At 39.8% G+C, this 25,444-nt stretch overlaps 1 protein-coding gene across 1 annotated transcript in view; it reads left to right on the top strand.

Annotated features, from left to right (window-relative positions):
• Window positions 1-1,273: 1,273 nt before the first annotated feature.
• The window catches only part of ntf3 (neurotrophin 3), a 40,139-nt gene continuing 15,968 nt past the window's right edge, over window positions 1,274-25,444 (top strand). Inside the window, exon 1 of the mRNA XM_031753414.2 lies at window positions 1,274-1,400. Coding sequence (XP_031609274.1) covers window positions 1,383-1,400 — 18 coding nt within the window. The 5' untranslated portion in view covers window positions 1,274-1,382. The remainder of the gene's footprint in view (window positions 1,401-25,444) is intronic.

Genomic DNA, 25,444 nt, shown 5'->3' with positions numbered 1-25,444 from the left:
TCCGTTGTGTTTTGGAATTTGCAAGTGTTTTGGAGTTTGCATGTGTTTTGGGTTTGCAAGTGTTTTGGATTTTGCAAGTGTTTTGGGTTTGCATGTGTTTTGGGTTTGCAAGTGTTTTGGATTTTGCAAGTGTTTTGGAGTTTGCAAGTGTTTTGGAGTTTGCAAGTGTTTTGGAGTTTGCATGTGTTTTGGAGTTTGCAAGTGTTTTGGATTTTGCAAGTGTTTTGGAGTTTGCATGTGTTTTGGAGTTTGCATGTGCTTTGGAGTTTGTACGTGCTTTGTCTCTAGGGGCCACCGTAGAAAAGAGCAGGAGAACACATGGCGAAGGCCCACAGGTCAACTTCAAACTGCATTTTAGCCACAGGACATATGAGTGCCTGCTAAGCCAGTAAGCAAAACTTGCAGCCCTGGTGATTTATTTCATAAATCTGTGGCACTGGTACTGAAAACACTTGGATTTAAAGATTAAGCGTCATGTCCCAATACTTTTATTCATGGTGTCAGGAGCCTATCCCAGCTGCCACAGGATGAGAAGCGGGGTACACCTTGGACAGGTGGCCAGCAGGGCTTCTCTGTGAGAGAGCCCCCCACCTCCAAAAAATTACATCCCAATAATTCTCCTGTGAGGACTGACAGTGCCACCTTGGACTTTGTCCTCTTTAGCAGAGTCTGTTGTGTTTTAGAATTAAATAAAGTGCTTGAATTGCCCTCAAAGAAACTGACTATTACAAAAAGCTCAGTCAGATTTTTGTAGGAACATGCAAATAAAGGTTTGACACACTAATTTTGCCCAAATTACAATGATTTTACTAGTTTGTACAGAATATAAAACAATCTGAATGAAATTTTCTGTCTAAACTTTGTGCTGTTTGTCAGACTGCAGTTTAGTCTTAGTTTTAGGCTTTTAAGAATTTGACAAATAAAAGCCGGGACTACATACAGACAAACTGAAAGAGAGCATTAATCACGCGCGCGCGGCACGCACACACATGCACTCACACGCTCCTAATTCTGTGTCCTAATTCATGTCAGCAGGCTTGCTTCGCTGACAGACAGTGGCCGCATGCATGCATGCAGGTCTTTGCTCTTTGCTGCTGCATGCGCCAAGAGCCATCTGTCCTGTAACAGAAAGAGCGGCGTAGATTATGTTGTCCAAAGAGAGAGAGAGAGAGAGAGAGAGAGAGAGAGAGAGAGAGCGAGAGAGAGAGAGAGAGAGAGCGAGAGAGAGAGCATTACGCACACCCTGATCTAGTCCACACAGAACTAGTGTGGCGCACAGACAAGCGGCAGCCCTCACAAAGTGGGAAGTTTTCGTCGAAGGATTCAGTGTAAAAATTAATCACCTTCATGTCGACTCTGTTGGATACTAACCCGCCGATGCTATGGTTACCTTTATTACGGTAGGAACAATTGATTTCATTTAACTGGGTGCTTAGTGGAGTATTTTTGTCGCTGCAAAACTCTTTGGTTCTCTGACACCAGGTATAAGCCAAAGTGTGCGACTTGCTCAACATAATTTAAACGATGGTAACAGACTCAGATGGTTTCTTATGAAGAAACCATCTGACGGCTCTAGAGCTGCTGGAAATTACAACTTGCACAAATGGCTCAAAAAGTTTCAGAAATTCTGAATTTTCGTAGAGAATCGTAGAGAAAATAAGATGTCATATTTAGTTATTTAAAAGAAACAAAAACAAAGTGTGTTATTTTGTGTTCACCGACCATTTCACCTTCTAACTTTAAGCTTTGGTCAGTAAAACCAAGTAAAAAGGGAAACCACCCAGAATGGACAAAGTAACTTATGTTGCACGTTTCCCTCGGAGTTTGTAACAGGTAGACTTGAAGGTTGGCTATTTCCAAAGTTGGTTTACGCATACAAATGTTTGGGACTCCTGTTGTTCAGTCACACGCGGGAGTTTTACCTGTCGGAGGCAGCGGATCTGGCCGAATGCGCACGAGAACGATGTGCCTCTGGATTACCCACGCGCTAATTGCTCCTCAGCTCGCGGTTAGTGGCTGTGAAAGTTGATGTGTCAGGGATGACTCCTAAAACAAAGGTGGCCTGTGCGCACTGCTCTCCTTCTTTGCTTGTTCCTCGTTCCGTTTGTGTGCGTGCACGTTGTTTGTATACGCATGCAGACTAAAACCTGTTAGACCTAAAAAAAAAAAAAAAAAAAAAAAAGTGAGAGCTCTCCGGGCGCAAAGATACCCTCTCCAGAATCTTCTTACGTACTGAACTTGAGTATTGTAAACGAGTATTTTGTTACAAATGCGCATGCAAGAAACATTCCCAACCCATTCAAAATGAGTGTGAAAACATACCTAAAATATTTGATCTGGGGTTGGAGTAGGTGCACGTGGGTACATTGTATAACCTTGTTCCCTTCCATCAAACCACCTCAGACTTCAGATTTCACTGTTGGCAGGTGTTAAATGAGTCAAATAATCCTCCCAGAAATACCAATGCTGCTAGCGGGTGCGTGGACTAACATGATGGCCTGATGAGGCGTGTGTATTGTAGGATCTGTGGTCTGGGCAGCTTTGTGTAATGGCGCGCATCAGTGGGCGTATTCAGCCTTTTTGGTGGATGCGTCCCTGCTGCTGCTTCTCCTACACTTTTCTGAGTACGTGCGTGCGTCGAAGTGTGTGTGCACGCCAAGAGGCCGCCGGAGCAGCTGTTGCGGTGGCGGATTTGAGCCTTTCCTGACATGCAGACACACAGCAGGACGAGGAAATTAGGACGCATGGAAGGAGGCGAGAGACAGAGACACCGGCTCAATTCCGTAACTTTATGGGCACTTGAGTCAATTATGGCCTCCCAGGCATCCTGAGAGAAGCTGCTGCTCCAGCTGTGAGCTGTTGCGTGCGGGCATGCCATGCAGCTCTTAGCGCAGCTGCAGTTTAACAGCGTTCATTTTGTGCTTTACTGCAGGAGGACTGGAGAAAAAATAAGGAGTTGGGGTTGTGAACAGCGTAGGGGCGGTGCTCAGTGTAAGAACATGAAGTACAGTAGATGGTTAAAAACACAATAATTTTACTGTGGACAGTCCAACTTTTTTCTCTTGTTTATGCATCTCATCTCATAACTTTCTTGCATAGTTTTTGTTCTACTTTAATTTCTTGTGGCAGTTTTTCTTTTAAATTAACTTGGTTTAAATTCCAAGAGGAACTTGAGAAAACATGTCGGGAAACTATGAATGCGCAGCTATCAAAGGACTACCGCCAAAAACACAAGAACCAAAGATCAAAATCAGAGCGAGCTTATTTCAACAGACACAAACGTAATGAGGCATAAAATCAACTTTAACGAATGTGCAGGTGAAAATGGCAGAGGTCGTACCAAGAAGCTTGGAGGTGTAAAAATGTGCGACTGTAACCTTATACAACACCAAGAAGTGTGCTTAGTACATTTTCCCTGACCAGATAGAAACTTAAATAAAGAAACAGATGCAATCACTCGTTCTGTTTAATTGGTCTCTTGTTGACCGATGGAGTTGGATCGCGTCATCCAGGAAAAAACAGTCTGGGTGGGTCACCAGTGTTAACCCATCACAGATGTTTTGTGACACTTCCAGAGGGACTGACTAGAAGCAGTAGTGTCCTCGAACCCCCTTCCTCTTCTGGAAATCTGTTCCCCTCAACATGTGATGTTTTTTCACCTCTCCTCGTGCTGTATAATTCACTTTACAGCTGACATTTTTCCACATATCCAGAAACTGTACAATTAAATCTTTCCAAAAATGGCAAATTAGTTTGATTAGATCACAGAAAACAAGGCAATCCAACAGATGAATGAGGGAAGAATAAAGCAAAAATGTATATCAAAAAGTGCTACATCGGTTTAACAACTTTTACCATGAAAAAGAAAATAGTACATCATCTTTTAAACACAAGCAGGCTTTCTACAGAATCAGTGTTGGGATTTTTTTTTTAGGGGGACAAACCCAGAGAATCAATCTTGGATCCCAATCTCAGCTTTTTGTGGCTGTAACGAATTTGAAATTCATTTAGAGTTATGCAGAAATAACTACAGAAAAGTCCTGTGCTATTAACATACTTTGGCTAAAAAACAAACTATTTAAAAACATGTATAGTGTGCTCATTTGGTATATTTTCCTGAAAAAAATTGTTTTAATTCAGTTATTATTAACTAACACTGATGAGGGCATTCTTCCAGGATAGGCCTACTGCTCGTACTCAGCTTAAGGTCCATGCAAAATCCACAAAGGGTGATGGTCAGCAGGGAAAAAGTAATCATTATATTCATCATGTTTCTTTTCAGTACTGTATTCGATCACATGTGAGCTGAGTGCTCTTGCTGAGAGCACAGAAGCCGAAATGTCTTGATGTTCAAATATTCTTGTTGTGAAGTTAGTTAGTTTAAAGCAGTGGTTTTAAAACTGTGGGTCCCACTAGTGGGACATAGAGGCATGCTAGACATGGACCAAAAAGGAATATCAACAGGTATCTGCTTCTGTGGATACTTGGATATGCCACTTTTCTGATATCTAGCGTTGGAAAATGTGCTAATTACCAATATATTCACAAAGGCATTTGTGTGTGCAGTACAACCTCCCACACCGAGGGGGAAAAACAATTAAATAATTAAATCATGAGGGTACAAAGCCTGTAATATGCGATGATGCCTGTGGAAAAACTAGCAAAAGTCGGCTAGCTTATCTAGCATGGGACAGCTTCCTATCTTAGAACTTTGTGGGATAATGGGAAAGGAGATTTCTACACTAGCGCTTTGTTCTCCAGTACTCAACTTCGACCACACAATAGGAGGCCTTTACGACATAGGCTTCGTCAGTGTCTGTGTACAACTAAAAACTCTTGCTCGGCACAGCAAATAGGAAAATGGCACCACCTTATGGTGCTGTTCACCAACTGCATTTTACAAGTTAATTATTAATTGAGATAAATTCCAAATAAGGCAGACCACTAAATTTGATAAATGAAACAACAAATAAAGTCACAAAAAATCATGCAAAGTCATCGCTCAGGTTTCTGACTGTTTTTTTCAGTTTCTGGTTCTGTACTAAAAGAACATCTGAACACGTTCTGCTTGGTCTGTTTGAGCCTGTTTCTGTTTGTAAATTAAACCATCGAAGATGGAGAAGATGCAACAAAAAACTGCAAACTAAAACAAATGAAAAACATTCAGAAACGATGAATTATATTTGTCATTTTCATTACATTGTGTTTTGTAATCATCTTTTCTACATTTTTGGTCAGCCATAGAAACTTTAATGCAGTATTATGGGTTTAGATTAAACAGAAAGTAGGCAGAACATGTTCAGTCTAGCATTACTATTCCATAAAATAGTCGGAGAAGTGAAAGTGAAGAAATGTCACCTTCACAAGGACCAGTAGTAACTTTTCTGGTCCCAGAGGTCCATCTATAATGCCGACATCTCCAAAAGCCCTCGACTATGTTTCTGCTTTTTGAGATGCTTTGTGAGTGTTTTGCAATTAAAGTCAAGTACTTGAGACATCAAGCACTTTTCTTAAAAAAAAAAAAAAAAGATTTCTGGTCAGCGAAGACCCATCTAGATGGAGTTAAAGCCTTAATGTCAAGCAAATGAATGAAGAGCAATCTTCATACCAAAAGAGTGAGGAAAGCAAAATATTAGTGGGTTTAGCATGATCTTTAATTTTTCTCCTGTCATCCCTTTCTCTTTGGTGTGGACCAAGCTGATTCTTTCATCCTATGGTCACAGATTCTCAGCTTCGCCTGCTCTGACATGGTTTACACATTTAGCAGAGTGTTTACGCTGCACATTCTTATGACTAGTTAGAGCAAAACATACTGTAAGGATGGGGATTAGGCAGCTCTGCTCTGTAGAACAGAAACGACACAAAGCAAGGGAGTTGATTGCAGACGCATGTACGTATACATACTCCACAATTCATTTAAGACATTCATTACTTTGACCTGTAACCTTGACTCTTGCTGTGATATAAAAGGCTCTAAATGGAAATCCTCATTAGCACAGTTCTGTTTGCTTGTCTATTTTTTTTCTTCGTTTTCTTTAACGGTAATTCCCATAATTCCCAGAGAGTTAGAGTAGATAGAGATCATGAGGTTTCAAGGTGAGGCTTGGCCTTCCTGGCAGTGCAGTCATATGACAGTCCAGCTGTCCTCTTTCTGTTCATTTTGAGCCGGTAATCTGCTCCCTGTCTCAACGATTTTCTTTATCTCTCTCACTTCCACTGTCTAGATCTTTATGTCCTTCATTCTTCACTCTTTACGTCTCCGTCCCAGACATTTTTCTTTCCACTCACACTATTCCAAATTAAGAGGGAAACACTGTGATGAATTCCCATAAAAAGCTTTTTAAGTGGTTATTTAAGTATATACATAAAACCTGCCTGGCTAAACATAAGAGAGCTAGTATTCCACTATGCTGTCTTATGACCTTTCAAAATGTCAGTTTCTCCAGAACAAATTAATATCTGTTTAATGGAGTTAAAATAGTAGTAGAAGTACCTAAATACCTCACTTTTTTGTCACTAAATTTAGAGATTGTGGCTGACTGAAAGCACTAAATGAAATCCTTTCAAACATCTCCTAATGGTCCTAATCTGACCTTGCACACAGAACATTTATGGGAAGTAGGTAACTAATCACAATGACTGCTTCCTGTTGGATTTCCAGGACTAATTATTTGACTTGTACATTTATTTCGGGCTATGTAAATTTAAGACATAAATCTGAAACACAATCTTAGCCAATATAGCTTAGCTCCTCTCTGGAGGTCAATGCCAGCACCAGGGTGACTAAATCCCAAAAAAACAAATGTGGGCCGAAGACTATGTTTCTGTGGGACAATGTGGGACCTGTTACTAATGCTGGGAGGTAGTCTGAAATGTTCTTATCTAACTTAGAAATAAAAATAGAACTAAACTGTGCAGGTGCACATCATGCAGAGCCAGTCAAAATGTGGGACATTGACTCAGTTTGTAGGACAGGGGGAAAAGACCATATAGTCCCACATAAAGAGGGACATCAGGTCACCCTAGTCAGCACTGAGGGGTAACATTTGCATCCATATTTTTTTAATTGTTTTTTTTAATCCTTATTAAACAGAATAGAGTATTAGCTTTTCAAGTAAAAATTCATATCATGTGGAGATATGCTTCGCTGAATATCTTAAATTTACCAGGAGTAGTAAAAGTACTCAATAGTGGATGCAGGGGTTGGATTGAGGGGCAACCACAGACAGGCCTGGCTACAAAACACAACCATTAGTTAGCACACAGTTCTATGCACAAAGTCATAGAACTAGAGTTATGTCTAGTAACCACCAGTGACTTTTTTTAATGCCAGATTGTTTTATGAAACCGTTTGTCTGTGTTGTTTTTCTCACTGGGTCAAAATAAATAAGTAAAACTAAATAAAATAAACTAAAATAAAATAACAATTCTATGCTATATATCTATATACATCTATCTATCTATCTATCTATCTATCTATCTATCTATCTATCTATCTATCTATCTATCTATCTATCTATATAGTTCTTTACTGTACTCTATTAGTTTCCACTATCTTTTGTATTTAGCTACTCGACTATTCCCTTCGTCAAAAAGAGTCTGATGGTCAGATGGTGTCTAAAAAGATTATGTACACATTTTCATTATTTTTGGTCACACTAATCCAATTTGCAACCTGATTTCATTTAGTTGTTATATCAGATTAAGATTTGGGGTCTTTCACCATTAAAATGATTATGGTTTCCCCGCTAAAACTATAAAACTGCAGGCAAAGTCAGGTCACATTCTCTTCCAATCTGTCAGTTTCAGCAGATATTTATAGCACCCAAGTGGCCCATGCGTAATCTGTAGTGCTTCTCACATCTGCTAAATTAACAGTCATTATTTGATTTGCCAAGTCATGACATGGAGGTGCTGCTTTTACTACAGATTATGTTGTCTTTCATTTCTTAACGTCACTTCCATGAAAAATGACTCCCTTGTTGTTAAAGGAGGAGGGGTTTTGTGTTTTTCTCTACTGTTTAGCAGCAGTGGGATCCCTTTTGGATAGCAGTCAACTTTAGTGCTTCATTGAAAAAAAGGAAAAAAAGCACACATGTCCAATGTGTCTAAGATGATGCGCAATCTTCTTTTTCTCTGTAGAGAACGAAATGCCTATAGGTGACGTCTGTGGGGACTGATGTGGCCACCTTTGATATTTGAGCTGGCAGTTGTTCAGATGGCCTCGGAGAGAAACCTGCTGCCTGGTGTTTTTAACACAGTCTCATAGTCATTGCACACAAACTGAAATCCCTATACATGTCCCCTCATATGGTTTAACTCTAAACCAAACATAATACTAATCCCGACCAGTGTTGGTCAAGTTACTTGAAAAAAGTAATCAGTAACTAATTACTGATTACTTCCCCAAAAAAGTAATCCCGTTACTTTACTGATTACTTATTTTCAAAAGTAATTAATTACTTAGTTACTTAGTTACTTTTTAAAAACACGATTTACAACCTGAATAGATAAAGCAATAGATCTTTCAGCCCAATTCTACTTTTTCTGCATAATCCATCATACAAAATGTAATCAAATGGAAACGTCTCTTTTTAAAACTTTAAACTTTAAATCTTTTAACTTTATGCATCAAGCAAAAATTTAATTATATGCAACATTCTCTGACTGGAAGAAATTTGTTTAACATTTAAACCTATTTTCTGCACATTCCAGCACATAAAATAAAATATTTTTTTTGTGTTTACACTCACTCTTTCAAATAGATGCAAGTAAAACACAGCAGAAAATAAATTAAATCAAAGACTCAGCGGTCCTGTTGCTCTATTTTCACCTGTAAAGCAGGAGTGGGTTAGGCGGAGGTTTGCCCTGGTGCAGGTGTGCCGCAGCGGTCAGTGGAAGAATCCGCGAGTTTCTCTGTGAATTTCACATTACGTCGTAGCGCACTCGGTGCTTGCTTAGAAGTTTATGGGGTTTTTTCGCTGTAAAAAGAAGTTTTCTTCCCACGCACAATGGACACTAATGTTTTTGTCACTTTTTATGGAATCAAACGCAAAATAAGGTCAGTACTTCCACGCTTTAAACGCTGCATGCTCATACTCTCTCCCGCACTCGATATATTATCCATTGTTGATCTGCACACAGCTGTTGTCACGAACGTCGCACTCGCTTACATCACTGTCATGAGACATTCACGGTTTTAGTAACGCAGTAACGCAGCGTTCCTACGTGAAAGTAACGGTAATCTAATTACCGTTTTTGCAATAGTAATCCCTTACATTACTCGTTACTTGAAAAAAGTAATCAGATTACAGTAACGCGTTACAAGTAACCCGTTACTGCCCATCTCTGATCCCAACTAATGCTTATCCCAAAGCCCAAAACCCCCAAATTTGGGGTAATCATCAAATAAATGTTTCCAGTGGCGTGAAACATATTGGCCATACTAACATGGTTTGCCATCTTTCTTTCTTTCTTTTTCTTTTTTTTTTAAATTCTAGGTAGCCATCGTTAGTGTATGACATAATATGAGTTTTGTCACATTTAAGCTAAAACTAAGTTACAGACTAACGAAAATGTAGAAATTAAGTCTGCAAAATTTATGCACAGAATTCTGGGGTGGTCTATACCAAACAGTAAGCCATAATGTTAGTCAAATAATCCATTAAAATGCTCCTGAAGGTACCAACACTACGTACAATCAGTGAAGAAGTCTAATTCAATGTTTTAGGCCTAGCAGACGTTGGCCTGGGTTCCAGCTGCCTGTGACAGGACTCCTGTAATCAGTTTGGCCACACCTCTAACTCAATAATCCAGGTGGATGACTTACAAACATCCAACTACCTCAGAGTTAAAGTGAAGCTGTCAATGGAGGCTAAAAATGAATACTGTCACAAGTGGCTCAAGAGGAACTAGAGTTTTTACTACTTCCACGGTGGCTTCATTTTTCAGCATTCTTCAGCTGTCCCTGGATACTGTTGTTGGCCTATCCATGCTTTTATCACTCAGGAATAGAGGACTGATTTTACTGATCTCTCTATTGCATTAGTGACATTGGTTGGGGGCAAACACACCCTGTGGATACATTTCTGGCTGTATGCTGAATTATCAATTCAAGTTCCTGTTTACAGGGTACTCCTGAATGTACAGGCAACTATGATTTGATTACTTGATAGGGAAGAAAAAACAAAAGCATAATCATTCTCAGCCAAGTACTGAATTATGTTTTGTTTCGTGATTTTCAAGTTTAGTGCATTTTCAATGTGAACTATAACTCACACTGAATGCGATGTGTTTCCTATCTGTGTGTCAAGATTTGACTGAGTTATGCTGAATGAGCAAGAAGACGAAGCTTGGATTTATGACTTGGGTTTACCACACACAATATGTTTGACTTCCCAGTATAACTGGTCAGTAGGTTCATATGTGTGTAGCATTAAATCCATCATTCAAACATCTCAGTGAAGTAACAATAATCAAAGCACACTATAAGTGAAAGGAGACTTGTATAAATGTGGGGTGGTAATGCACTGGAAAGGCTGTTTGAATGATGTGTTTATGTGGCAGCTGGAAACATGAGAGCGATGCATGCTAACCCTATCACCAGACAAGAACGCTACTATTGGACTATTTTTCAAAAATTTGCATTACATATTTATGAAATATATGGAGCTTGGAACTATGGTGCAGTGTGTATTGAATCAGAATGAAACCAGTCTCCATACCCTTGTCTTCCACCATATTACTTCCACTGATGGCTGGCCTCTTATGGTCCAATGTAGTCATAATTCTAGTACTAGATGCACAAGCTTTGCGTGCTATGAAGGTGACTTACTCTTCGTCTGTGCTTTCCCTGGTGGTTTGCCTGACAGTAAGTTTATTTCCTGAGAGTCCTGTGTTCCTTTTCAAGACTGACTGGATGCTTAATCTGTAATCTGCACTATATCTGCTGCAAGTATTTGAGGCCTTTAATCTCACTTGTATTTCTATTCCAAGACCATTTAGTGATTTTACAAGCTACTTCACTTTTCAGTTTTTTCAGTTTAAGATCTGAAACACAACATGACCTGAACTGATTCTGCAATACTATTCCTTTTTTTCACATTTAAACATGAACAGTCTGAGGTATGTCTGGATAATGAACGATAAACACACTAAAGGAGTTGCACTTACTCATCTCAGGCTTTGGGTTTTGTAAAACCAAAGGGAAAGACAGCCCTGCTGTTATACCGTATATCATTTGGTATCTAATATCATGACTTCTTGCTGCAAGCATGTGGAAGGACAATAGTGGTTAATTTGCCTGCATCTTATAAGCATTGCAAAACTAATGATAAAAGAGAGGTTAGGCAATGCCTAACTTCCTCGAGAAACATGTTGCAAGTGATGTGGTGTGCTGCAACCCAACAGTCAATAGATGTGTGAAGGATAATTAAAGCTTCATGGGATATTCAAATGACTCAAATCTTTCAAATGATAAAAAACAGTCATTTGTCATAGTGTTTTTCCTGAGTGTAAAGGTCTTTATATGACTCTCAAACTCTTTTTCTTAATGTCATTAACTTGTACAATTAGTGGCACTATGCTTTTTGCAAGCCAGGTGTGACCATATTTGACAGGAGTTATCATTTAAACACCATTGTTGGGTGTAACACGTTACAAAGTAACACATTACTGTAAAAAACGGTGGCGGGTTCTACAGCTGAGATATAGACATTGCATTTATTTTTATTACACATTAGGTTAGGAGTAGATGGCAAATGCAAAGTGTGTCCAGGAAAGAAACAGCCTCATTATACCGCTAACGCAACTTCAACTCTTTGCTGAGATCTGTACAGACAGGATGCTAATGCCAATCTAGCCCAAAGACAAGAGTGAGTCTTAAACTGAAGAGGTAACAAAGGCAGTGATCAGCGGTCAGGCTTGCAGACTCTGTTTGGGCTGGTTTTCATCTTTGCTTTGTGTCGTCGAGTTCTTGTTCATATGTAAAAACTAAAAGAAAGATCATACGTGTGTCCTTATTAGGATAGGGATTAGTGTTGGTTTGTGGGATTGTAGCCCCAGGGTTATATTGTTAACTGGTTATTATGAGATACTGCGTTTTGGGTCAATGTACGGAACAACAAGAAAATAGTGTAACGAATAGTGTAACCAATTATTTTTTCTGGAGAGTAATTAACTAATGTGCCTCATTACTAATGTGTAATACAGTACTTTTTTTGAACAACGATCCCAACACTGATTAACACAAGCCAAGCCTGGTTTTTGCAAGCTCCATCCATAAACATCATGGGTGAAATGCACGCACACACACACAAATACCAGGCGGTAAACGTGCTTTCTAACACTGCTAAGCTGAGAATTAATGCAAATAATTGGTGAGTAACTCACTTTTGAAACCAGGTTCCCGTAATCTCTGAAGGAAATGCAGCTTGTTTGATTTTTTTGGCACTTCTACACTGGCTTCATCTTTCTGCCCCAGTGGTTTCCTCTTGCAAGAATCACACCAAAAATCAGTTGGCAGCAGCAGTTTTTTCCCCCTGGTACAGTATTACCATTGTGCTTACAAAAATGTAGTTTATCTCAGTTATTTGCATTTGGAACGTGATAACTAATGTGACAGAACCACAAGGTAGAATGTGTCAGACTTGGCAGCATGCAAAATTCAATCAGCTCAGACCAAGAGAGAAGAGAAAAATGAGTAAGGCTTACTCTTATTGTAGATGAATCTGATACTTTTAAAAAATATATATATATATAGTGTTTGAAATGTTTTGTGTTGAAACAATTAACTGGAACAAGCAAAAGATGAAATTTTCCACTCTAACATTTCTGAAAATAAGTTATTACTGTTGTTGTCAATGAATTTTCCTACCGAGCTGAATATTTCAATGGGTAGTCTGAGTATGTGTTATATATCCAGAGCATCAAACACTATCATTGTATCTAATGCCATTGGCACAAGGTGTTGTTTGGTGTTCTGGTCATGTCGTAATTGGACACCAACGGATAATGATTCTGTTTTAAAGAATGATAAATCCACATTCACAGCAAAGTAATACTTCATTGTCAGAAGTTTGTTTTTTACACATTCATTTTTCTGTTTTGCTTTACTTCACCTTTTCTGTTGCTCTTGGTTAGGTTTCTGAATTAAATTATGTGGTTTAATTTATGTAAAAATACATTTCAGTTACACATCCTCAGTAAGCACTGATAACAGTCCCGAAACGGTAATGGCACCAAGAGAGTACTTTTGACTGCTAAAGGCATCTGTTTCAAATGTTTAACTACTCCTATTGGTGCTATCAGAATACCGAAAAATGATCCTAACAGGGTACGAAGTGTGTTGCAATGTGACACCCAGGAATCCTGAAGAAGCATACATATTTGGTGACTTGGGAATACAAACAGGTTAAGGAGACCAAGGTTAGAATTTTTTTCACATTCACCAAAAACCACATGGTTTGCAGAATACATTTACATTGCATGGAAATGTGACTTTTATTTTTCTAAACCACATTTAAGCAACTGCTTTGCCATTCTTGGTGGTGTTCAGATTGTGTGTCAGGTTTCAGCTCATCAGCACTTTTCATTCAGCACAATGTTTTTTAGCAGAATGAAAGAATTCAAAAATAAAGAAAGACAGAAAATAACGTGATGAGCAATTAGAAATTCTACAGTCCGTGTAATTTGCCAAACCAGTGAAAATACCAAATCCACAGCCAAAATACTGACAGGAGGTAGTTAATCATTCAGTATGTGGTGGTTTCTGCTGTCCAAGAACAACAGCAGTCTTATTTGGGCAAGAAGAATTAGGCGTGTGTCTTTAACATTTCAAATCCTTTGAGCTAATATTACTTTGTTGGAAACTGTAACCTTTTAGAATACTAATAAAATGATTTTTTCTTTTTTTGTAAAAGGGTTCCAAGTGCCTGACAGCAGAATAAGCACCAGCACCCAGGGTGGAACAAACACATGATAAATGACTATGCTTACCATGACCTCTAATGACAGCATTCAAACCCTTAACTTTACATTTACCAAAGTTTAATCAGAACTCTGTAATCTGTACACAAAACTAGTGAGTCTGAGAGAAATGTGTCATCTGTGTCATTTATTTGGTCAGAAGTTACATAGCCTTGGATCACGTCTAACAAATCAATAAACACATTCACACAAGCCTGTATTGGTCTTTCAAAGAAATAGGGCAAAAAGTAATGACTGTAAAACACAGTTATCAATTTAGTTATCAGTCTGGCTTTAACTCCTGCCAATTTTCCTTTAACCACGGGACACACAGCCAGCAAAATACTCCTATTTGGATCTCAAGTCAGATGACAAATAGTGCCTGCGAGAACAAAACTGCAAAGCAGGTTCTATTGTGTATAAACTCATCATGGCTTTTGTCAGTTTGTTGTTGATTTTGCTGGCATGCTTGCAGAAATTTAGAACAGCTCACCAAGAGTAAGGCTGATCATGTGCGCCGAATGTGACACACTGCGTTAATGACTTATCTGATTGTCGTCCGTCCAATCTATCATCTATCATGGTTTGAGAGCTACTTAATGATAATTACCCAAAAGGAAGAGAAGTATAGATGCAAATCGTAATCTGACTTGGCAACACTAATCTGACTCACATGGTGAAAAGGAGGAAAAAAGGTGATGATTTTAAACCTGTGATGTCACTTAAAGTTAAAGGTCAATAGTTGTACCTTCTACATCTTTGAAACAAGCTGACAAAAAGATGGCGATTAGAAAATCACAGATTGTGTGAAAGAGAGAAGTTGGAGTCATCAAGCTCAATCGACAGCCATATGTAAAAATCAGAAAACAGCAGACATACATTAAGGAGCAAAAGCGGGAATGCACTTGCATTTGGCATCTCAAAACACTTAACTATCATCCAAGATTGAACAGGAAGCCTTGGCCCAAATATTGTCTGTTGGAGGGCCCTAAATAACAATAATGATAACTTCCCATCATCTTCAGTGTCTAGCAGGTTATAAATCACAAACTAACACAAAAGTGCCAATTACACCTGTAACTGTCCCAGACCAATTTAGGGCAAAGAAGAGGACACGTCTGCTTTTGATTAGGGTTCAAACTGGCATGTCAGATGAGTCTGCGTGCTTGAGCAGGCTGAGACATCCTGTAGTGCAACGATGCCAAAACTCCAATTGCCCATCTTACACGAACTGAAGAAAAACCATAGAGGCGTCACAAAACTTGCACTTTTGCAGATCAGGACAAGTCCTTTTGTTTGAGGAATTCTAAGATGACGTGATATGTGCCAAAGTGCTTGACACACGAGACAGCTTTTCAGATACAATTGCAGACATATAAAAAAGGCAGAGACATGGAGGCCACTGAAGACACAGTTGGCCAAAGAGACAAGTGTAATCCAATCACACTGAGAGAAGTCCACAGTGGACGTTCACAGCAGGCACACTAGAAGCAAAGGTTACTATTTTTCTTGGATTACTCTATCCTTGACATGAATTATCATGACATTTGCTCAGTACAGAGGGGGAATGAATCAAATATGTTGATTGTGTTGGTAGTCTGGATTATGCTCTAAGTAAAGCTTTAGTGCTATAAATCCTTAAAAGCCTCATGTTAGGGGAAATCATGCAGTTGTTTTTTCATATTGGTGACCAGTGAAGTGAAACTTATGGCTCTGTCACGCCTTTCATATAGATGTTCTTACTCTGACCCAGAGACATTAAAAAGGTGAGACTTGCTTCCAGTTAGACTCGGATAAGATGCAAGAAATCAGGAAATCAGAGTGATGTTAAAAAATGGAGATTAGGAAATTGCACACTGTGCGGTCACAAGAGATAGAGAGGAGAGAGGTCGAACTCATCAATCTCAATCAGCAGCCAGTCGACAGACTTCTTGATCTAACCAAGATAATCTTGCGACCATTACAGCTTGTTGGCAGTCAGCTGTGCAATCTGTGCACTCTTATGTCTAAATGACAACAAACATTAACAAAAATAGCTTGTGGATTGGGTATAAACTGTATACTGAAAAATGGACAAAGCTTTCAGTTTCTAGTTTACACACCAGACTCGTAAAATTTGTACAAATATTTAGTGCGTTAGAGATCTATCTTAATGCAGGGGTTTACAGCGACCACATAATTTTGGAGCATTTATATTTTTGGATCAAGATTTTTCGCAAATGCAAATAAACAGATCTGACCACTGAGTTTGGCAACAATTGCGCTTGTAGCTCAAAACATACACTGGTTCTGAATAATGATATGAAAATAGTAAAATAATTGTATTTTATATCAGACACACAGCTAGACGCTGCTCAGGCTCACTTGGCTGGGATACAGCTTCAACTCCTGGATCAAACCATGAAATTCTCCCTGCTGCTGCCTTCTTGCGACAACTGGAAGAACTCAGGATCTCAGTTTCTCCCTTTTCTTGTTTACAAATATCAGGACCACCTCATCATCAGTTGCTGTCGACAATAATACCCAAGCCGCTAGAGTTTGATTGTGTCGATTCTTCGGTTTCTCAGTCTGAACCGCCCTCTTGCTTGTTACGTTTGTTTAAAAAAAAAAAAAAAAAACTATAATGGGAACACCCAAAATACTCAGCTTGAAGCTCTGAGATGGTACTTCACTAACCTGAGGGTGATGTCACAGCGGCCATGTCTTTTATACACAGGTTTGATCAACAAAACAACTCATCTGTCACTCATATGATTCGCTTGTCGTTGTTAGGAACCGTATGCATACAGCTGCACATTTAACCTGTTTTGCTGGTAGTCTCTCTCGCCAACCATTAATCCAGGGAATACTTCCATTATACACTGACACATGCACTCTCACGCACACAAAGAAGCCAGGTCTAAGCCACCGTTGAGCCGTTCAGTCTATTCCTGTGTGATTCTATTAGGCTTGACACTGGATTAGCTCCCTTGATCTCTACATCTGATTTGGATTGGTAAACTATTACTGCTCTCGCTCTCTTACTATTCTCTCACTCTGCGGTTTCCTGACAATCAATCTACCGCATACACATACAGTATCTTTCTCAGTGAACAGATCACACAGTTCTCAGCTGTCAGGTTACTCCTGTGCTCGGTCTTTGTTCACTCTTCTCCTGCGGCTTGATGCCAGGCCTGCGGAGAAGCTGCGGATTTAGGTAAGTGTTGGATATGAAATCTACTTAAATGTAACTCTCGAGTCCTTTCAACAAACAAATGTGTCACAAAGTGCACAGGAGGCAAAAGAAAAAAAAAGCAGGAAATTGATTTTTTAAAAATAGGTCAGGTAGAAGAGACCAGAAACACTGCTCAGTCCATGAGTGCATTTGGCTGTGTGTAATTCCAGCCAAAGTGGACTTTGTCAGATGCAGGACACAATTAAAAACCACATCAAGGTAGAAGAGGATTTTTTTCCCCTTTACTCTTTGGGTAAACCACAGAAATCCAACTCTGACCATCCCTGTTGTGTCTGCATGGCCTGCTGTGTAAAAAAGAGATGGCTAGAGGCTCTCTCGTTCCATTTGTTCCTCTCTCTTTCACACAAGGACTAAACTGGCGTGTGTCAACACTGCAGCACTCGTTTATTCAATGGGGTAGGGAGGGGCAAACGTACCACTGAGGGTGAGGAGTTTGCAGGTTTGCTTTGCCACCCAAACACTTCAACAGCTGCTTTCAATCTTTATTTTTAAGTGTGAAAGCTCTGATAAACCAACGCATACTTCAGTTACACAGCACTGTGTAATGGTGATACTCTCATTCTGGGAGTGCATGGTAACCTTCTGTTTCAGTGCTCCACTCGCATTTATCTGACATTTAATGCAGTCTTAATGCTTCACTTGGCAGGGCTCTAACAGGACATCATCAATTTTACAGGTTTACCTATTTAGGCTCGCTGTTACAAATTAGACAGGGTTTAAAAGATCTGTAGGTTCACCTGATGGGCATATAAAAGATAACAGGGATTTGCATTTTGGGAATTGTGGGATCTCGCCACACTTAGGACTAAATAGCAGGTCATCTAAGTGCCTACATTTTCACATTAATGTCCTACAAGCCTTGCAACTTTCTGGAAGTGCAATAATAAATCAGTGCTGAACAATCAAGGTAAATCACAAATAAGATGTGCAGCTGAAGAAGTAGTCACAGGAGCACTTTTAAAGTTTAAAGTTTAAAACTTTCAATACATCCATCCATTTTCTAACACTTATCTGGGTTTAGTTTGTGGCCGGCACATCTGCCTACCTCTTCCAGCTCATCTGGGGGGACACCAAGTCGTTGCCAAGTCAGCCAACATATATAATCTTTCCAGTGAGTCCTGGATCTCTGCCTGGACCTCCTTCCATACCCCCACAAAAAAACTTACCTAGGAGGTGTCCAACCACCAAGCAAAACCTCAACTGGCTCCTTTTGTTGTGGAGGAACAGTGGCTCTACTCTGAGCACCTCTTAAATGCCCAAGCTCCTCACCCTATCTCTAAGGACGAGCCCAGCCACCTTTTGAAGGAACTCATGTCTGTCATTGCATCCATGACCTCATTCTTTCGGTCACTACCCGGACCTCATGGCCATAGGTGAGGATGAGAAATGCTGATTGACCAGTAAACTGACACCTTCACTTCTCTGCTCCGCTCTCTCTTAGGCTACGTCCACACTAATGCGTTTTTAAATGAAAACGCATCGTTTTCTCTCCGTTTTGGCCTTCCGTCCACACTGACATGGCATTTTCCTCAAGGAAAAACGCAGCGCTTTGGAAACACTCTCAAAAACATATACATTTCAAAACAGAGCTGTCCCGTCGTAGTGTGGACACTCGAAAACGCAGACTTTCTAAAACGATGACGCATTTTAGTCATGTGATGCAGTCATGTGACCAATTAAACAAAGATAGCAGAGTGCATTATACAGCAGTTGTTTTGATTGCTCTCAATTTTGACAGCCCTAAAAAAGATTAATATCAGTTTGTACATGCTCCAGATAGCTTTTCTTCAAATTCTTTAATTCTCACTTGCTTTTGCGCATGCGCAGGACTGGAACGTAAGCGTTTTCGATCGTTTCAGTGTGGACGCAGAACTCTGTGAAAACGACTGAAAACGCTAGTGTGGACGCGGAGCGTTTTCAGACGAAAACGCCGTTTTCAAATCTATCCGGGCTAGTGTGGACGTAGCCTTAACCACAACAGATAGATTCAGCTAACCACTTTCATTTGTGTCATTTTCTCTATGTTCAGCAGTGAAACTCATGTGTACTCTCTGATTTTTTTTAGTTGTTTCTTGGGTGATTTTCTGTTTTTTTATTTGTAAGCAGGTCACTCTGGCACTTATGTGCTCATCCAGGGGAACAATCTGTCAACAGTTTGAATACTTTATTGCAGATTTCAGCCAATGGATTGACTTGATGACAGACAGAGCCCAGCAATGATGGGCTTTCCAGCATGTCTGCTGTTCATCCAGCATTTCAAACAAGAGAATTTAAAAAACAATGAAAGTATAATTTACACATTAAATTACATTTATAGCTCAGCTGTGAAAAAAATCTAAGACCTAAGACTAGTAGGGTTTCCTTGCCCCACAGCCTCCATGCAGTCCTCTATTTCTGTAGAGTCACAGCCAATCTTTTTTCGGCTTTTATTGCTATTAACATCAAATCATGACAATTTCAGAAACAGTTCTAGCTGTTTTCTTCTTGACCCTTTTTGAACAGAAAGTGGGAAAAAAAATATAGCCAAAATAAAAAAAGACACAAACTGTTTAGATATATTTACATTTCAGGAAATACATTTCTGCTTAGATATGTCCAGACCAGAGATCCCACAGCAACTTTGACCCGCCTTTCTGTTTTCTACGTCAAATGGCTGAGATCTTGTTTTGTGAGTCGTTCTTGAATACAACTAAAACCCTATTCCCATGCATCATGCATGCAAATTGTATATATCACAGCTGCAGCACGATTGTCCTCTGAGCTATGGTGTATTCTTTGGCACACTCAGAAAGTCAAGCTTTGAAAAATAAGGTTAATATTCATCGACCTAAACCACAATCTCTTTTACAAACCTGCCCAAACAATGGAAAAAGAGCAGGAGAAGTTAAAGGAAATACTGTTTGCCCTTATTTTCTGTTATATATAACACACAGTTACAATAGTGGATGCTCATATTAAATACGACAAAAGTTTTAAATAAGACTTTCAGTCTAAGTCTGAGTAATCCCCAGAAAAGCTCAGGATCAGTTTTTTCTACTCTTCACTCTGTATGCCGGTGAAAGCTGATATCCATCATATGGCCCTTTCTCCTCTCCTTTAGTTTGCTTAAGGAGAGGAGAGTGTGCTGTTTCAGACAGGCAGTTAACTGAGGAGTTGCACCAAGTCTTAGTGTAAGATAAGCAAGCTATTCAAGACCCAAAGGTCTCTTTTAAGCCTAAAAATTAATGTAAAGAAAATTAAAAGTATTTTTTCTAAACATGTTGCAGTACTACCTACCTCGGCCACTATCTCTTAACATCAAGGTTATGCTTGACGGTCAGGACTGTGATGTCGTAACAGACCTGTAACCATTTACACTGGCATTTGAGGTGCATTCGTGCACTCCTAGGCAACGAGTGATTTAGCTCAGACGTAAACATCACTGCGGTGCTGAAATTGAAATGTCAGCACTGCGAGAAATCATAACAGAAAAAGAAAACACTAGCGGGGTTTTATGTGGAAAATCTTATCTCTTTCAAGTGTAACAGCAGCCTCCCTCTGTGCCGCACGGGAATCTCATGTTTGCAAACACTGACCCGTTCGCACACTCGTGCCTGCAGCCTGGCCATGCTGCAGCAGGTTACCGAAATTGGAAGGTGCACAACAAGCGGAAAGAACACCAGAGCACATGCTCGCAAAGCATGTGCTCCAGCAGCTGTCATGTCATTTTTGGCCCCCAAGGCAAGCTGCAAGCACTGAAACAACTCTGTTTTGTACCTTTATTGTATGAATAAGTGCAAAATCCACAACAAACAGTTTACTACATTGCTGTGTGGTTAGAAAATCACGAGCAATAGTCCGTCTTTCTCCTGTCTGTGGTTTATTTTCTCAAGGTGTGTGTTCAAGCTTGTTTTTTCCTCTGAAAGGTAAAGGAATGCCTACCTGTAGGTATGTACATGTGTACGTACATGTACTCTGAGTTAGAATTCACACCCGACCTGTGTGTGCGCAGACAGCAGACTTTCCTAAACACACAACACTTTGACCTCAAAATGCTTTGAAGCTTTCCACTCCCTCTCTTTCACACAGAGCTTTTATAACCACACACACACACGCACACACACACACACACTGACATCACTTTCCCTCTCTTGAACACACACAAATACACGCTACAGCGGAGCCATGGACTCTACAGCGGCCGCGTCGCTTGCTTTTGCATCCACGCACGGGCACAAACTAGTATTCTTAAGAGATAATCATTGTGAATGTGGATGACTCACCTGGCTCATGGCAACAAAACATTCAGAAGGTAATTCGCTGTTATGATTGGAATTCTGCCCTTCCCTGCACTTACCATAACACCCCAGAGGCTTGAAAGAGAGCGAGGTGGGAGGTGGCAGAACGTAAAGGCGCGACCTTAACACATCTTTCTGTTTTCTACATCAAATGGCTGAGTTGGAAATCTATTTTTCAAGATCTTGTTTTACAATTAGTTTTGAAATATAACAAAAACCCCAAGCCTTGATGATCACAGGCTTGTACCACAGCTTTTAGTGTGTCACGGGTAATGCTTGAAAATTGTGGGACATTTCAGGTATTCTCTTATCAGTACTCCACTTGCTAACCCTCTCTGGCTGTTTATCATTTTCCTTACTTTTGCCATGCTAGCAGGCCAGATGGTAGGGAATATGAGTTTTTAAAATAAAAGTATATTAGTTGGAACAGTCTACCAAACATTCCACACGTTACCCGTGTTTTATTTAAACTTTTTATGCTTAGGCTTTCGGAGCTCCAGATTACTCTTTGAGCCTTTTGTCATAAATAGCTCAGTGATTACACAGAGCTTTTCACACAGCATATCTCCAACTATGTAACAAATGGGAATGGGATTTTCTCATCCCCCTCCATGTCCACACTTTACATTTTGTTAAGTTTCTCTGTGCTGATGAGGACAGAGATGAATAAACACTTGAATGGAAGTTGAGCGACAGACTGGACTGGAAGTCTCTGTCACTCTGTGTGTGTGTGTGTGTGTGTGTGTGTGTGTGTGTGTGTGTGTGTGTGTGTGTGTGTGTGTGTGTGTGTGTGTGTGTGTCCTGCAACATCTGGAGTCAATTGGACAGCATTAGGGCTCAGACATTGCTGGGTGAAAATCTCTCTAGAGGATTTGCTGGTTTGGCACACTGCTCCACTAAGCCCCATCAATAAGTGTCCCTGACTGCAACATCACTGGGGTCTCCACGGTTACTGCAGGTTTCTAACTGGTTCTGATTGGAGCCCCAAAGGTGAAAAAGTTCTACTAAATGCATTAAGGGTGTTTATTTTAGCTAACAGTTTGCGATGATAATCAAAATGGACTTGGGACAAAACAGCACTAATATGGAAAAATGATAGTTGACTCATTTCATTTTTCTGCATAAAGAAGCTGAAGCTGTTTACATCAAAGTTCCAAGAAGCTAAAGTTGAATTCAGACAACTTCAGGTGGTGATGTTTGCATTACTGTCAGAACCTATTTTTAGACAAGTAGGCAGGAATAACTGGTTGGCCTAAGATTAGGCTTATTTCTGTTTTTATTTTACTAACTTTTGTCCTTGGACTTCTGCAGCTTTCTCATATCTCATTTCTCATAACTGTCTTATTTGAACAGCATCTATTTTGCAGCTAGTTCAGGTGTGTTCATATCAAGTGTAACTGCACCAAGAAAATTACTTGGCGATGCAAATGGACTGCTCATGTCTTGCTTTCCCATCCTCCCAACTATTGGCTCGCTCAGTACCTGTGTGTAGTGGAAGAATGATGTTCCTTGTATTTTATTAGCTCTGCGGTCTACCTCTGTATTTCTCCTATTGAGCTGTTTAGAAAAAAACAAGTGTAAATCCAACAAATCCTACTGCTGCTTTTGTTCTGTTGGTCGAATGGCTTTTTTGCTTTCCTCACTATCATGCAGGGCCTTAACTTATCAGTGGCTCAATAAGATATTTTTAGAATGTCTACAATTGTGCTCCTTTAGTCCGTCTGACTGTCTTTTTGGATTTACACACTAATGCAGTGAACTGTTTTGCTCATTTCCAGCACCGTAGTTTCTATTCTTGGACTTCACTAGAGTAACATTGTCACAGTTCAAAATAATCTTTCTCTAATACTGGGCTTCAGTGCTGCCCCTTACAGTGGTTCATCCACTATCTCAAATAAGCTGTTTTCCTTCCTTTTTCTTTGTCTTGCAGCCAGCTTTATTTTGATTGGCTGCCACTTGTAAACAATAGGTTTGAACAGCAGGTGGGTGGGACTTCTGTGCTCGCAGCGCTGTGTGCTTTAGATTGCCAGACTCCATTCTCACTGACATTACACAGAGCAAAGAGAATATCTGAATATGGGACTTTTTGTCACGGTTTGCGGGTGCAAGCCGTGTGGGAATTAATTTGGACCAGGCAGCGGCAGCTCAAGTGCAGGTGACAATTTATTAACAGAAAGGCAAATAAACAGAAATGGCGAGTGACACTAACAGGTAAACCTAAACTGGGAAAACTAACAAAGCAAACCAGAAACGAAGATGCAGGGAGGTCCGAGGAAACACACATGGAGAGACGCAGGGAGATCGAGGGGAAACAACACAGACGAACCAGCAACGAGGACGAGTGAACACACACAATAAATACACACCAGTAATCAGGGGGATGGGAAACAGGAGGGAACACACCTAGGAGACATAACAGCTGACGAGGTGGGGGAACGTAAACAGGACACACTGACATAAGACACAGACCGTCACAATAAAACAGGAACTACACATACAAGGACACACACGGGCCGAACAGAAAAAACACTAAACAGAAGAAGAACAGAACAAAAGTCACACTAAATAGAAAGACACAAAACGCTGGGTCAAACGGACCCAGGATCATGACACTTTTGGCTCAGAGGGGTACATACAGTTCTCATTCTCGTGATTTGTTATTATATGCTTAATTTGATAATCCACAGTATATCTGCAAAAGTATATCCATCCATCCTTATTCATTCCCCTTATCAGGGTCACGGGAAGTAAAAGTTTAGACAGAAAATATGTTAAAATATAAGAGGTCCAATTTAATAGAACGTTTATACCTTTAACAAATCATTTATGTCTAGCATCCAATACTTAGTGTCATGATAGGTAATTCTACTTTCCACTAAATTTTGCAAAAATAATGTGTCCGTTTGTGAACTGTTTGTTGTTGCAAGCAGCTGGCTGTAAGCACCTTCATACAGAAAAAAAATTAATATAAGAAAAATGTACCATCATGTTGGAGCACCATAATTAGTTCCCTTACAATATTCATAAGAACAAACCACACACAACAAAACAGTAACACAACAGAAATGGCAGACGTTGGCTGAGCCGCTGTGCAATGCATATAGCTCTACTTCACTTATAACACAGTTGTAGCTCCTTTTAGTAATCTAGTTGCTTTGTTGGCAGCATCTGTTGTGTAACGGAATCTAAAGAACAACTGAGCACATGGAGACATTGCATCCACCTGAAAATGTAGTGAGAAAGGACATCAAATATAATCTAGCATTAAGTAGGTGTGAGTATACTAAACACTATGCTGGTTTTATGTACGACACAGGTGCAAAAACCCTGACTGGAGGTTCTTGTCAGGACATTGGTGTTTCCCCAGGTCCTCGTTTTACTCTACGACTCTGAGTAAAGAGCTTTTCTTTGCTACTCTGTTGCTGCTCCACAAACAGCAGTTAATCACTAATTAGTTTAAAGCTGACGTCCTTACATTTTTAACCTGGCAGCCAAAGCACAAGTTTAATCACTTGAGTGGATCAGTCGATGGATCTATAGCAAGATAGTCAAGTCTATACAGGCAAAAGTATTCAAACGACCAATTAAATCAAGCTTCACAAGAGGCTGAAACTACAGTGCATGACTGATATTTTCTCTTGTATTCAATTCTGCTGGAGAAAAAACGTTTCAGTGTTAAATGCTTGAAAGTTGACTGAAAGTGGAAAATAAAACCATAAGAAAGTAAATTAGTGTCAGGAAAATATCTGCTGTTATGCCTCAAAATATGCATGTGAAATGCATTTGGTCTTTGTTGTGTGAGAAGTTAAATTTGACCCAATATGCAAATCTTTATGGGTTTATGATTTCCTGTTCTCTGGTAGCATTTTAAAACAGTACAGGCATTCCTTCTTAAGCATCAGTGCCAGCAGTTACCCTTCAGTTCGGAGGTTACACAGTGGAGTGCCTCTCAGTGTCCCTTTCACCA

The sequence above is a fragment of the Oreochromis aureus genome, linkage group 17, assembly GCF_013358895.1.
Source record: "Oreochromis aureus strain Israel breed Guangdong linkage group 17, ZZ_aureus, whole genome shotgun sequence".
NCBI lineage: Eukaryota > Metazoa > Chordata > Actinopteri > Cichliformes > Cichlidae > Oreochromis > Oreochromis aureus.
The sequence above is the reverse complement of the archived record's forward strand: the minus strand, read 5'-3'. Positions and strand labels throughout refer to the sequence as shown.